The 14,519-nt window shown below is 34.9% G+C and overlaps 1 protein-coding gene across 1 annotated transcript in view; it reads right to left on the minus strand.

Annotated features, from left to right (window-relative positions):
• The window catches only part of LRPPRC (leucine rich pentatricopeptide repeat containing), a 92,293-nt gene that overhangs the window by 55,420 nt on the left and 22,354 nt on the right, over nt 1–14,519 (minus strand). Inside the window, exons 12-20 of the mRNA XM_054062893.1 lie at nt 12,023–12,141; nt 11,281–11,374; nt 8,169–8,238; nt 5,127–5,154; nt 2,759–2,816; nt 1,540–1,646; nt 1,248–1,325; nt 853–906; nt 44–157 (exon numbers count right to left, since the gene is read on the minus strand). Coding sequence (XP_053918868.1) covers nt 44–157; nt 853–906; nt 1,248–1,325; nt 1,540–1,646; nt 2,759–2,816; nt 5,127–5,154; nt 8,169–8,238; nt 11,281–11,374; nt 12,023–12,141 — 722 coding nt within the window. The remainder of the gene's footprint in view (nt 1–43; nt 158–852; nt 907–1,247; nt 1,326–1,539; nt 1,647–2,758; nt 2,817–5,126; nt 5,155–8,168; nt 8,239–11,280; nt 11,375–12,022; nt 12,142–14,519) is intronic.

Raw genomic sequence — 14,519 nt, forward strand, 5'->3', positions numbered from 1 at the left:
TATAGCTATGCGTTTCCAATTATCTCTGCATTGGTTAAGATACCTCTTCTTCACAAAGAGCATGTATGAGTTGCTTCAAGACATCTGTAATAGGCTGGTTTTCAGCTTTCTGCTTCTCCAGTTTCTTCTCCAAAGCAGACACGTCAGATTTAGCACTCTAAATGGAGGTAACAGAAAGAACGTCAACTGCAAAAACACCCTTCCCCAAACAACTTGTCGGATCACTTTAATACAAGACAGACAAAATAATCTTTCATACTGGAAGAAATTTTTTAATCATTTAAGGTGCTTTTATCTGTTTAAATAGTACATACTAATTGAAGATTTGAGTGAATACAGTAAAAAAAGCTTTAAGTAGCACATCTACAAAGGTCAACATTACTTTTTTTCTTATATTTAGTTCTTTGTGTTCATGGAAGTAGGGAATCCTTTTTCTTTTTCCATCTCCATTCTGCTCAGATCAGAGATGTAAAGACTTGACACTCCACCATTAGAAGCAGTATGGATTTATACAGTTCCTGCTACTCAAGTGGATCACTGTAATTTACGAGCATGAATTAAGTCTCACACCACCACTGTTAACTAACTAGAACTTTCAAAAAATATTTACTAAACAAGGAAACCGAGGCACAAAACCTCAGCCAACTCCAAGGTCAAGTCTCTGGTCTGTGTGAAAATCCGGATAGCCTTTACTCCTACCATGGAAAGTATCCTCTGAACTTCAAATAGTAGATTCAAATAATGTTAATATATGTCCATGACCTCAAAGCCAGCGATGACACTTTATCTAAACCCGATATCCAAACGTTACTAGTACTAAGAACAAGCATAGCTGTCCATGAATTCACTTACTTCTGGAACGCTATCCGTAGACAGGGAATTTCTATGAGACAGTAACCTTGCATCCTAAAACATAGTAAGAAAAAGATATCACTAATTCCCCCCCAAAAATCTCCAAGTAAACATATCATGCTAAAAATGTTCCAGTTAATTACATAACTGCAATGTTAAAAAACTGTATTCTGCAGCATTATTACACCGACTCAAAAAATCAGTAATTAAATGTATCCTTCAAAAACTTTCACATATGAAATGAAAACAGCTTCAACAGTGAAAAATCATGGAAAGGCTAAAAGGCTTACATATAATCACTGCATAACGATATTTATTTTGCAAAGGAGAATATACTCATGGAGTACATACACTCCATTTTTTAGCTTGAAAGTAATTGCTGTAAAGCCACAGACCTTAATTAATTGAGGAACTTGAGAGGAGTCCAGCAGTCTGCAAATGCCGCTGCAGTGGGTTGCAGGGATAACTATATTCTGTACCAAGAGGTGGGGAAAAAAAATTATATGAGTTTTGAAACACAACCAAACTGAAATTTGTCGAACAGAAATTATCTCAGACGTAATTCAAGTCTCCAGCTCTTGCATGTTATTGAGAAGTGGTCTGGTTGTACTTAAAAGCAGCAATTTCAAATCTAATAGATACATGTCAGGCAGGACAGGCATTATGTAGCAAAAAATGAAATGGTACCATCTTCTTCAGCTGATGGAAGTATTGTCTCAAACGCTCCTCCTTGGCCTGTACCTCTGAGTCACTCATGCTGTCAATCAAGTGATAAAGAAAATAGCCAACAGCTTCTGTGGAAAAAAACAAGAGAAAGCATTCCACTAAAATTACCGAGACTGTCATGTTATCAAGATTAATTTATAAGAAATCATTTTGGTGTGAGATGTCACCCTGATGAGAGGCTCTGAAATGGCAACAATGATCACTGAGGCATAGAGATTATGTGGTTTGGGAGCACATATCTAACTGGTGAGTGAAAGGAATATTAATTATTTTCAGACCTAGTGACAGCTTTTCAGTACAGAATCTTACTTCAATCTATTTTTTCCGCTACTGTGTGACAGAAGTGGTACTGCCCAAGGCCTTCCCCCCCTTTCCGGCCACTACCCCAAATAGTTGCCATAAATATTTTGTCATTGCTTGAAACAAAAAACATATTTTAAACACTTTGCATATTTATCCTGTACATTTTACCCATTATATTCCATTACCAAGCTACATTAAGAACTGTAGTATTAATATAAAAATAGAAAAATTATTTTAACCATTCAACCACCTATTACTGAAGAAGTTGCCCAATAGCCAATGAAAATCAAGATTAACAGATTTTAGTAAATAGTATTAAGTCTACTGAAGGGTAAAAAGACGTGGAGTCCTGGAACTAAAAATATGAAGAGCATCAATTACTGTATTCTCAAAGGTTTGCTTTCCTGATATCCCCTTGCCATTCTGGCCCTAACAGGGAGAGGAAAAAAAAAAAATTTTGCTAAAAACAAATTATACAAAAAAAGTATACTTATTTCAAAGTAGATTTCAGATGTTAAATACCATTGTGCTTCACAAAATCAGAATAGCTATTAAAAGTAAAACTAGGATGAAAGAGTACACTTTTTAAAAGTATTTAAGCACTGACAGTGTGTTCATTCTAAATCTATTTTTGGTCAATAAATTTAGAAAAATAAATTGTTATCAGCAAGATTTATTTATAATTCCAAAAAAAAAGATCTCTTGGATCTCAAAAAATATGCTCTGATTATTTGAATCAGGATTTTACCCAACATGTTTTCAAATTTCACTTTCAAAAAGAAGCAATCAGTGTTTACCGTTGTAATCCCTCAAACCCATCATTACACAGAGGAACGGATTTGTGGATAAGTTACAATCATAGAAATTGAAACTCTACCAGTTGGTCCTGGAGGCGTCAGGCAATAACGTTCATCCTTGTACAACAGTTCTGTTATCTGGTAAGACAGAATAATCGTACATTGCAGTCAAAAGAAGCAAGCAAGGACAAATAGTATCTGAAATTGAATTCTCAAAATAATAAAGCATTTCTCTGTTAAAGTATTATTCTTTACCACATCATAGTAATTCCCTAAGAAATACAATGAAGTTTTTTCTTTGTAAATAATAGGTTTTTCTTTAAAAAAAATTGCAAACAGAAATGCTTTCTTACGTATGGCAGTGAGACAGACACTCTAGTATTCTGTTTATGTATCATTCTACAGAAAGTTAGCTACTGTAAGATATTGCTTAAAGCAAATATTAACCAGTGTCCCTCCTGGAGATGCTACAATTACATTCCAATTTACTGAAAGGCTGAAATTGGCCCATAAAGCTTTTATTTATTTATTTGTTTTGAAAGAAGCAAATACATAAAGAAAACAGAGGAACACAATTTATCATGCTCTGCTAGATTTAAGATAAGTCATACAGCTGTTGTAAATAAGTGCAATTTTGAATGACAAAATATGCGTCCATAATAATTAATTGCATTTGACTAAATTTAAAACATGTTCCATCAGTCATACAAACAGAAGGAATTACATAGATTTTAATTCAGAGGAAAAGTAGTATTTATCCCAAAGCCCCTACATCCTACCTACAAATGCTTTAACTGAAACTACATCACTTTAAAAATCCATTTGGCTATTCTTAAGGAAATTACAAGATCTTCAGTTAAAAACCGAGATCTCAAGTATTTCAAGAATTTTGCTTTTTATGACATGATTGTAGAAAGCAATCTGAAAAAAATGAGATAGAGATGCATTCCCACTATCGAAGTGCTGTGTTTGCAGTAATGACAAAAGAAAAGGAACCATCACCTTCCACTGTAAATAAAAATGGATAAACAAAGCCAGAAAATACCAACTGTGCAATGGAATATCTATCACTTCTCATTCTACCAACACCACAACAGTGTGGACAGTTAAACTGCAGCTTTTTTCTGCCCTTTTGCCCTCCTCTTCCTATGACAAATCAACACACAGAAGAACCTACAACTACTACAAAATCCATGAAAGTCATGATAACACAGTCGTTCTGAATCAAATCTCAGGGAACACCAAAGGATAGATTACAGAAAAAAATTAATGTGATATTTTTCCTAATGCTAAGTATCTATCTATTTCCCAACTTAGAATTTCTTATTTTAGAAAGCTGATACATGTATTTATTCGTAAATTTAGCTAAGACAACAAACTGTATCTTTCTTCCATTGTGGGGGAACAACAGAAGAACAACTCTAGATACTACTTCATGTGCAGACCATCATTACATCAGTCCTCTGACTGTCCTTCAAAATTAATTTCATAACTGAAGTAATAAGAGGTCTTTTTTTTCTCTCCTCATCCTACCTTTTTAATTTTTTAGATGCAAAAAAGGAATGATGGAGGCAGAGGACAAAAACATTCTCTGTTCATAACTTCCACACAACAAAAAGTGGTATTAAAATACAAAAAACCTGCACCTCACAAGCAGTATCTGATTATACAAACCATTAATCAGTGACTTTCCAAATTATAATTTCCATTTAATTCCAAGATATCTTTGCAAAATAGAAAATATACTTCAAGCCATATACCAGCTTATTAGCCAGCAGGTACAGTATCGAAAAAAAAAAAAGACAAAAGGCACAGTATATCCCTTCCCAGTTTCAGTAACCACAATCCAGGCAGTATCTGCCAACACCTCTGTTCTCATGCTTTGTAAAATTAACTGACCAAGTTATACTGCTGTGTCTTTCGCGCAAAGCCCATACCGTGGAGGGCAAGATGATCAGTCACTTCCCTTTGACTTCATCCAGGTGATTTGTTTTATCTGGCTTATCAGTTATAAGACAGAAACTTTCTAATTTTCAATAAAAATTCTAGTTGTGACTTATTATTTTATTAGTAACAGTGTGGAGATAGGAAGAAAGTTTCACAAGGCAGGAAAGGGAATTAAACAATGCCAGATTGCACAACCACAGCAGGCTTTGTTCCAGAAACTACAACTATATATTGCTTTCCGCTCTAAGAACATCTATAAATCAGAGTAACATAAGCTATATCACATGGTAATGTCACATTACATTTCTCACAATTATACTTAACTCTCCAATTTGAAAACTCAATTTCCTACAGTTGTACAATCTGCCACTGACAAATTCTTGCTTAAATTAATCATATCTACAATAACCAGGCTCAGAATTCAGATTTGCAATAAAGCATCATAAACATGCAGTGCCTAAAGAAGCTGATTTTATTTACAGCATTATGATCTCCACTTACCTTGCTCCAAAGCTGTACATCATTTGAGCTGTAGAGGGCAGCAAAGGATAACAAATTAAAAGCAACAAAATGATTTTTCTGTTATCTTTTTTTTAAAAAAATAAATCATTAACACTGAGAATCTTATTTAAATAAAATTAAAAGACAATAATTGCCACATATGGTTTAAGCCAACTCTGTACAGAATAGTATTGTACTTTTTACAATGCTGGATATGGTCATAGTTTTTGCTAAATAAATTTAAATAATGCAGCAACCCAAACAGATAACTAAGGTAAAAAAGTACATTTAAGTTTTATTTTTAGTCCAATCTTTTAACACATCATAATTGTATTTTTTTTATTTTATACTTCATTCTATTCAGCATTTCAAGAAAATAAAGCTTCACTCAAGCAGTTGTACTTTACATAGCAAACATTCAACATGTGGTATTTGCTAGAGAAAAAAATCTAGACTCCTGTGCATTAAAATTAGTTTTTAGTATAGACAGATAACTACAGGCAGCTATAAATGCATTTATACCACACACACAAGAAAGTAATCAAACCTCTTTCTTAAGGTATTATAGTGCGATAAATATTTTAAGTAGAAAAAAACCCAAAACATAGAGCTCAAATTTCTCCCCTCACAGGACAGATCCTGGTGGAAAGAACTTCGTACCTCAGATTACAGCCAAAGACCAAATGTTAACCAGTTCACTAAACTACAAAAAAGTGATATTCTTATTTGTAGATCATCAAAATTTTTGCTAGAAGCTATAACTTTTCAACAGTTATAAGGCAACATTAACCTAGACAATGCTAAGAGAACAAAAACTTATGACATTATTTTATCTTAAGTTTCATAGAGAGACTCATAAGATGCCAGTCTGAAGAGCTCATAGGAACTTGAAAGTATTTGTCAAAGTTCTGAATTTTATTTAGGAGGTTCAAGCCTATGAAACATTTATTCTTCCTGTGCTATCACCACTTGTATTTGAAAACGGGTCAAATGCAGGTCCATATGGACTGGGTGGGGGGAGGAGGGGAGGGTGTGTGCTATCTGTGAGTTTCGTTAAGCTTTCCTGGGTGAACTCACTAACACTGACAGGATGACAATGAACTGCAGATATCAAATGCATCAATTTCCTAAAGTACCTGACTCTGAAATATTAATGGTACATCAGGCAGATAGAATGGCAATACTTCGAAGCAGTTACTAGAGGAGAGCAGCTTCAACAGAAATCCATAAACTACTCTGCCACGGGCATCGTTCATACGTCCTTGGTGTCACACCCTGTACTTTTGTACTCCAGTCCTAAGCTCTGCTCATTTGAACATTTAAGACCAGCATTCAGTCACAAAATTTTACTGTATTCTTTACAAAAGGAACAAATATTGTTTTCATCCTATCATATTCTCAAGCTTCATTTTCAGGTTGTTTTAGCCATTAAGTTTAAAACGGAAAAGGAAACATAAATTGGTATGCTTTCAGAAACAATATAAGGGTCAAATTAGGGCACAGTCAGCCTCGTAGATGGCTTCTGAAGTGGGGCAGCAGTTAAGGCAATCCAGAGAGATTAACAAAAAAACCCCTTTTTAAGCCACACTTGGAAGGGGCAAAGAGACTGGGGAAATGGTAAGCTTAAGTTCAAAAACCAAAACCACCAAACAACAACAAAAAAACCCACCAAAAACTCCTACACTTTAATTTGCCTCAGAACTCTGAGTTTTTAGCCCAGATGTTCACTACTACTGAAAACACAACAGCAGTCACCTGTAAGCTGTTTCACTTGAATAAAGTGTTTTCACAATACAAGTTGGTAATATTTTAAAAGATACTTAAAAATCACGTTGTGAACATCTGCACAACCTTCCAGTTGTAGCAGTATTTGACGCTAGCATCGATTATAGGTGGTGAACATTGGTATGGCTTCCTTCCTAGTGCAAGTCTTACTTCAATTCAATATTTCTCTATAGCTACACAGAAAAAATGTGCTGCAAAAATCTGTTACTTTAATACATTCGACTGACTTCTGGAAGGAACAGTAAAATACTTACTGGATCTAAAACATTACTTTACTTATCCCTTGGAAGTCAAAGTCAGCTAAGGCATGGTTAACAAATGCAATTTTAACATTGGTTAGCTTTTTCTTCTCCTCTTGCCACAGCAGAGTAGTTATCAGTTAGACAGAACTTGCAATTTACTATGAAATTACTTCGGTCACATTCACTTGGTATGTTTTACTAATACCCAATTGCAAAATTTTAGGAAACAAACTCAGTCAATAAAATCAGTCTTTGGACTCTGGTCCCAAGCAATATTAAGTGACCTCTCTGTGTCCCAGTGGTGTAGGTATGCTGCAAAAAAAAACAAACCTCTCATTCGCAGTCCTAAAGGTTTGACTGTGGCTAACGCTGAATAACAAATGCTTGGTAATTCACTTGCATACGCCTACGACAACCCTGCGAGTTAGCAAGGAACCCTCCTTACAAAATGGGACCATATGGCTGTGAATACAAAGTCACAGCACTGTAGCACAACACTAGGTGTTAAATGTGAGCGTTCAGGAGTCATATTAATCCAGAGGGCACAGAAAACTATCAGATATTATAGAATACACCTGGCTACTGGTATTTTGTATTCATTAAACATCGATTTACCTTAGTGGTTAATAGTGATAATATTTACGGCAACTGTACATTAGCAAAGCAGTTTATAAATAAAAAAGTGAATTAGCATAAACCTCAAAATGTTTACTACCCTGAGAAGTTTATATACCGTCAAGTTCCACAGAACAAACAGTGAATTTCTTTTTAATCCACTACATATAATACTTCAAAGGTATGCTCATATATAGCAAAGGCAAGGCAACCAGGGAGAGCAGAGAGGAACAAATATATTCCTCAGATGAGCTACAACTGGAACTCTACTTCTAAATTTTCAAACATGGAGTCGGGGCGGGGAGGGGGTGGTAGGGAAGACAGCAACAAGCACTCAACACGGCAAAAAAGAGGGAACTTTGCTACAGAGGAAAAAAGGGCAATCAAATATCAACCTTACCTTCTAAAGCCCCGAATGAGGCTGTTTCTAAACTGACGAACATCAATAGGAGGTGTGCTTGCTGAAGACACTGTAAATTAAAGAAACATTTCTAAATGGTCATTTTAAAAATATTTCTGAATTGCAACAAGTCAGTAGGTAATGTAAATATGGTGTCATTAGAAGAACTATTTTGCTAGTTTAGTAAATGCTGACAAACTTTTGTTAATCAAAATTTCAAACACCAAGGTATTTGAAACAGCCCTGGTTTTATGAGGTTTAGACCTGCTCCATTTCAAAAGGGATCAAATATTATAAAAGTGTTTACTCTTTCTTCATTGCCTTTAAAATCCATAGTTAATATATTAGTCTTTTATTCAAATTAGTAATAGGAGTAAGCATCTTGTCTCTAAAAAAAAGTACAAGACCAAACAAAATATTGTTTTCCAATAAGCAAAACAAACCCCAAACAATCCCGATCAAGAAAACTTGATATATTCGCACAGGAACAAAGAAAGATCCACCAGAGGCAAATGGTTTGCTAATTCTTTCAAACTGAATATCTGCCTTAAAACAGGATGTACATTTTTTCCTTTTTTAATTTTTTAAAAAAAAAGCATACACTTCCTCAGGTATTTGCTTCTGCTGGTGTTTAAACATAAGGGGAAAAAATAGGAAGATACAGAGTTCTAATTGTTATTTACCATATCAGTTGAACACAAAGAAAACTGCAATATTAAAGTTAGATGTCCTAGATAAGTCATTTACAGCTATGCCCTTCATCCTCAACTTCACATCATTTCTTGACTAAAGAGTCCAAATCACTCCACCTTCTTCTTCTAGAATTGCTGTCTCCCATTCCAGCAAAGAAAAAATTACAATAGTATATGCATTGAAGTCCTGTATGATGCTATCTTCTGACTTCACTATCACAATAGAATTAACCCCTGTAGAAACCTGAATGCACTGTGCCCTCTCAGCAAAGGCTGCAATAAAGAATATGGTAGAAGAGAACTGAAATAAAAACATCAGCTCTATAGGAACCTGGGAAATAAAAGGCAGGAAAACATGCCAAAATCACGCCCTAGCCTAACTCCAGCCTAGAAAATGAAAACTTTTAAATGCTGGGACGTTTACTTTAGTTCAAGAATCTCAGGTAAAGTTGGCTTCAAGAGACTCTCCAATATAAATTCTCCTCCAGCAGTATATTAAACTTTTTGCAGAAAAGCATCTTAGTATGCTCAGCTGCTGCTGACAATCGGCAACCTGGTTTCCTTAGCAACAAACAAGTCAGAGAAAATCAAGAGGCTGACAATGAAGTGGAATGGAACAGCATGATAAAGGGGAAAAAGCAGCTCTCATGTACGCCGCCTTATGAGCCCAGATTCCTCAGCAGATGCTTCGTAGTTTTCATCTTGTCAGTAGCAGAAATCTATACATTATAAGGTATAAGAAGCTGAATCAATACACCTAGATAGAAACCAGCATTAATAACCCAACCTTCACCTCCCCCAACTACACTGATGAGACAATCTTGAACTATTTTCCATACTCCATCTGTTTTTTCACTCTTTGTAATACTGCAAAAGAAGCCAAGTCAAAAAAAAAAAAAAGTCAGCTGTTTAATATCCACGCCTTATCATTACATAGGTGCTAATTAGATTTAGTAGCATTCATTGCAGCTTGGTAAACTATTTACAGGAGTGCCTTCCTTTAAAGCTCAAGTTCAAAAGAAATTCTGTATGTCTCCATGAATTATTAACCCTAGTCTTTGTAAACAGAAATACCACAAGATTTAAATGCAACACGCAAACAACAGCTAAATCATACTGTGACTCTAATGTCATCACAGTAAAACAGAACACAGTCTACTATATGTGCCTGTATCGTAATTTTGATATCACACACGTTTACCATATACTAGGCACACACGTATTTGTGCCTCATAACACATTAAAATCTGACTATTCTAGTTAACCAAAATAAGAGCACAGGAGTGGGTCCACTTTTTCATGTAGGAAGAAAAACGCTATTTCACTTTACAGAAATTTAATTGCTTCTAATAAAACTTTGACATTTTTTGGAAAAGAGAACTGTTTAATTACTTCATTTTTCATGGCTGATGTTTTTTGTTGTTGTAATAACAAATGAAACAATGGCAGATTGCAAGGTGAATCTTAAGGATTCATTACTTGATAAATCTCAAGACAAAAATTTTATCACTGATTACTTGCTACCCATTCAATTTTCTCATTTTCAACAAATCATCTTCCCTGGGTCACAGCGTACAGACTACGAATTTCTGTATTTGTTAAGTAAAACGGTTAATGACAACTGCAGCAAAAGCTGCACTTAAGCTTTTCCCTCAATCTTGGACAAATAAAAGTGTTGTTTAAAAAAAGATGTCTTCCTGTAACAAATTTAAGTGCTTTGTCTCAATATATTACCCTCATAACATCTGTATTTCTTTTACATTTTAAGAAGAAACATACATTCTTACTTAAACAAGCAAATAGTCTGATCCCATACACTCAAATCAATGACATATTAACTTCTGCAAGCATTGGGCATCAGAACAGTCTTTGAAGAAAAGAAAGAAAGAAAGAAGAAAACAGCTCAGAAGTACTGTTACAACTTCATCACCTAGTTCGCCCATCAAATTTATACACAACTTCCACGACCAACATATCAGCAGACTATGCTTAGGTTAAGATCAGTCGAATCAGTTATTTAAGTTGGTTATTTCACTAATTCTGTACTATTTCAGAGCCATTTACTGTTGTGTAAAAACAATCACCACACTGAACAGTAATGGTACAAGGCAAATTGATTCCTTAAGTCCTCTGGTACAAGAGGATCATAATCCTATCACAATCACAGCAAAGCTGTGATTTATAAAGATCTCATATGTAAATCTCAGGGCCAGGCTCAATATTCAAATAATCATGACTTGTTGTCCAGAACTGGTAGTTTCAGACAGTCCGACATCTCATCATAGAGGACCTCACATAATATCTTTGTTCAAGTTTCTTGCACATCTTTAAGCCTCATATATAAATGTAAATCTCTCAGCCTACAACCAATCAATACTACCACCAAGAACATAGTAATGCGCACCATGAAAAATACTTACATATGGAAAGAACATTGTTCAGTCTTCCGTGTATTGCTTCGTATCTTATTTCTGCTACAAAGAGTCCAACAGTTTCAAACAGGCAGTCATTTTTCTAGAGATAAAGTAATCAGTCAGTGGAAGAACACACAGAGAAAACCTTCAGGTACTTTGTATTTTTAAATACTTCCTTCCCAAAGGAGATTGGCATACTTCTATATAGATAGCTGTTGCAAACATAGAAGGTGCTCTATGGAAGTCTGCATGGCTAACTAGATCAGTTGCCACTGAAAAAACGATCCAACTTTGATATTGAAATCAACTGCAAGAGAGAAATTTACCAAAGGCAGAAAGAGCGGGACAGTTAAGCTTAAGTCTGCAATTCTGAATTCTTTACCAAGTTAAAAAAGTTAAAAAAAAAATACCAAGTTAAAAAAGTTTAAAAAAAAAATATCACCAGAAACAACTGCAATACTTCTAAACCCCAGTAAAAAACTGGCATCATTAATTTATTTAGTTTTCCACTGCAGGAAACAGAAAGCTAGTAAGTCAAGCAAAATATTTGGGTTAGTTCTGAAAAGGAGAAAGGAAAAACAGCACAGTAAACAAACCATTGGTGCAACAACTCTTTGGAAAGTGATCTAAATATTCTGAACAGGCTTCATCCTGTTTAGAGCACTGTCAGTACCTAAAGTCTTCACATAGAATATAGAAAAACAAGTCATCCAACAGTCATTTTTACAAATTCTAAATGTAAACTCACCTTCAGCTGGTCACGGGCAGTTTCACTATCAGCAAAATTTTTAAAAACATAGTCTGTGTACGTTTCTGCATTAAGTTCCACCCCCAACTCGTGCATTGCTTTGAGGACCTCAAAAATACCTATGAAGGCAAAATTGATAACAATAAGCATTTTAGAAAAACAAAAACTTGAGAATCAACATTTAAAAACATATATTGCTTTTCAAAAAAAAAAAAAAGGACTTCTCTCCTCCATTTCTCTCCTTGAAACTGCCATGCAAAATCCTGCATTTTTATTTTAGATGTTAATAAAGTTATTAATTATGCAACATAAAACAGATTCACTGAATGCCCTGTTCTGTGCTGTACTAGCAAAACCATGAAACTCTTAGCTACCTTGGAAATTGCTAGTATACAATATTGCTTTCTAACACAGTGAATATATGACAGCTATTCTTAGTCATTAGCAAAACATCTTTTAGATCTCTACATGAAAATGTGCATGTTATTGCACATAAGAACATCTGAAATTTTGTGGCAAGTACTGTAATCAAATTCAAGATACACATGCATTCCACAACATAGAACACATTCTTAACTCAGCTCCCATTATCCGACCCTGATTAGCAAGGTAAGCTTTCAAGATTTGTCTCTAGATTTCTTTAAAACAAATAACACTTTTGTCAGCAAAAAGGTTGATCGCCATATCAATGCATCAGCTTCAAACTGGAAATTTGGAGAAAGGCTGGAGTCTCCCAAGCCCCAGTGAAGCTACATTATAACTTTCACAGGGTTCAGACGAATTCATACAACTGGATGAGATATTACTATTGAAAATACGCATTTGAAGACAACAGATACCAAATCCTAATAGTTCAGCAACTAGAGCGCAGAGTTTTAGAGTACACGTCATGCTTTTTAATTGCTCACACTCTTCCAATTTGCAGAAATTTCTTACAGTAGCCCTAGCTAGCAAACTCTGAAGTCCTGTCAAAACCAATACAGGTAATATAATTTTTTGCTGGTCTAAAAAGGATTTGTCAGTTGCTGCAGGACACCAGTACCAAACAGCATATGTTTTTTTCAACTTGCATTTCATACTTATTACTTTAAAAATCTAAAGTTTCCCAAAGTCCCTGTCTTTGCCCTGGAGTGCCACCTATGGAAAAGTGACACTTCCATGAATATTTTATGCAGTGCACTATGGTGCAAATAATCAAATGTGAATTCCCTTTGAGCACTTGAAAATACATGCAGGCAAGTCACACTAGATTAAAGTCGCATCATCTGTTTGAGTTTGCCTTAAACAAAACTCTGATTTTGGCCCAGAATCTGCAAAAATATGAATAAAGAATTAATTACAGGAAGCCTTTCTTGATACCTTTCAGATTTTGACAGCCAGTTTCTATTTCATGTTTTCAACTTCACAGATAATGCATCAAGTTCTCTTACACTAAGCCTTTTCAAAAATAACTATGACTGGAAAAGTAGTTTGAAGACCAAGAACTAGACACCACAGTGAATAAGGTGTGATAAGCTCAGGAGATTTAAGTTCAAATTTGTATCTAGAACAGAGTAGAAACAGCCTTGTTAAGCATCCCTGTTCCCTAGTAGACATTTGTCACAAAAATGTTATGTGACCTGGCACAGTTCTTGAGGAGGAAAGGGCACACGTGAAGATAGAACACCAGCACAACAGTGAGATGCAGATAAAGGAGGAACACCAGTAACAATAGTGCATATAACCAAATTACTGCAAACTTAAAAAAATTGCTGCCACATATTTCTTCACTTCTAAGACGGCTGACGTACAGCTTTTGAGGGGAAGAGAAGATTAATGAAAACCAACACAGAATCCTATGATTTTGCACATATTTTCCACCCCACTGGGAACAGAACTACTTTACTATTACATAAATACCTTCCAAAATACAAAGCAATGAATATTCCCACTTCAATCAAAACACTACATAATTGTCAAGTATATACACAGAACAGGATTTGAATGTTATGTCTTTGGACTCCTAGAAATTCTCTGCTCCTCATACTGGAAAATAACACTAAGCTCCTCTCTCTCCCCAAACCAAAGACCAGACTACTAAAACATGGAAAAAAAAGTCAAAAGTGATGTTTATCTAAAAACTGATCTCCCAAATGTTTTTGTGAACACACCTCCAATACATGTATATTTATTTAGAAGTTATATACAAGTACTACTGTACTAACATATTATGCACATTATAAAACATACACAAAACCAGAAAGTAAGTAAGAATGAAATATTTGTCTTTTTTTTTAGCAGCTCAAGGGATTGCCTTGCACATTCCACTTTGGAGAACACTGATCCAAAAGATTATGACTAAATCCCATAGTAAAGACTTTCAGCCATTTCCCTGCATGATCAAGAAGAGATTTTTGAGATTTTGGGCTGAGATATCTGAGGACAGAAGGAGTCGAGTATCTAAAAATCAAATAATTGAGTGGAAAAAAGGACAGAAATGGGGAACAAAACACAGCAA

This window comes from Cuculus canorus, chromosome 3, assembly GCF_017976375.1.
Source record: "Cuculus canorus isolate bCucCan1 chromosome 3, bCucCan1.pri, whole genome shotgun sequence".
NCBI classification, from domain to species: domain Eukaryota; kingdom Metazoa; phylum Chordata; class Aves; order Cuculiformes; family Cuculidae; genus Cuculus; species Cuculus canorus.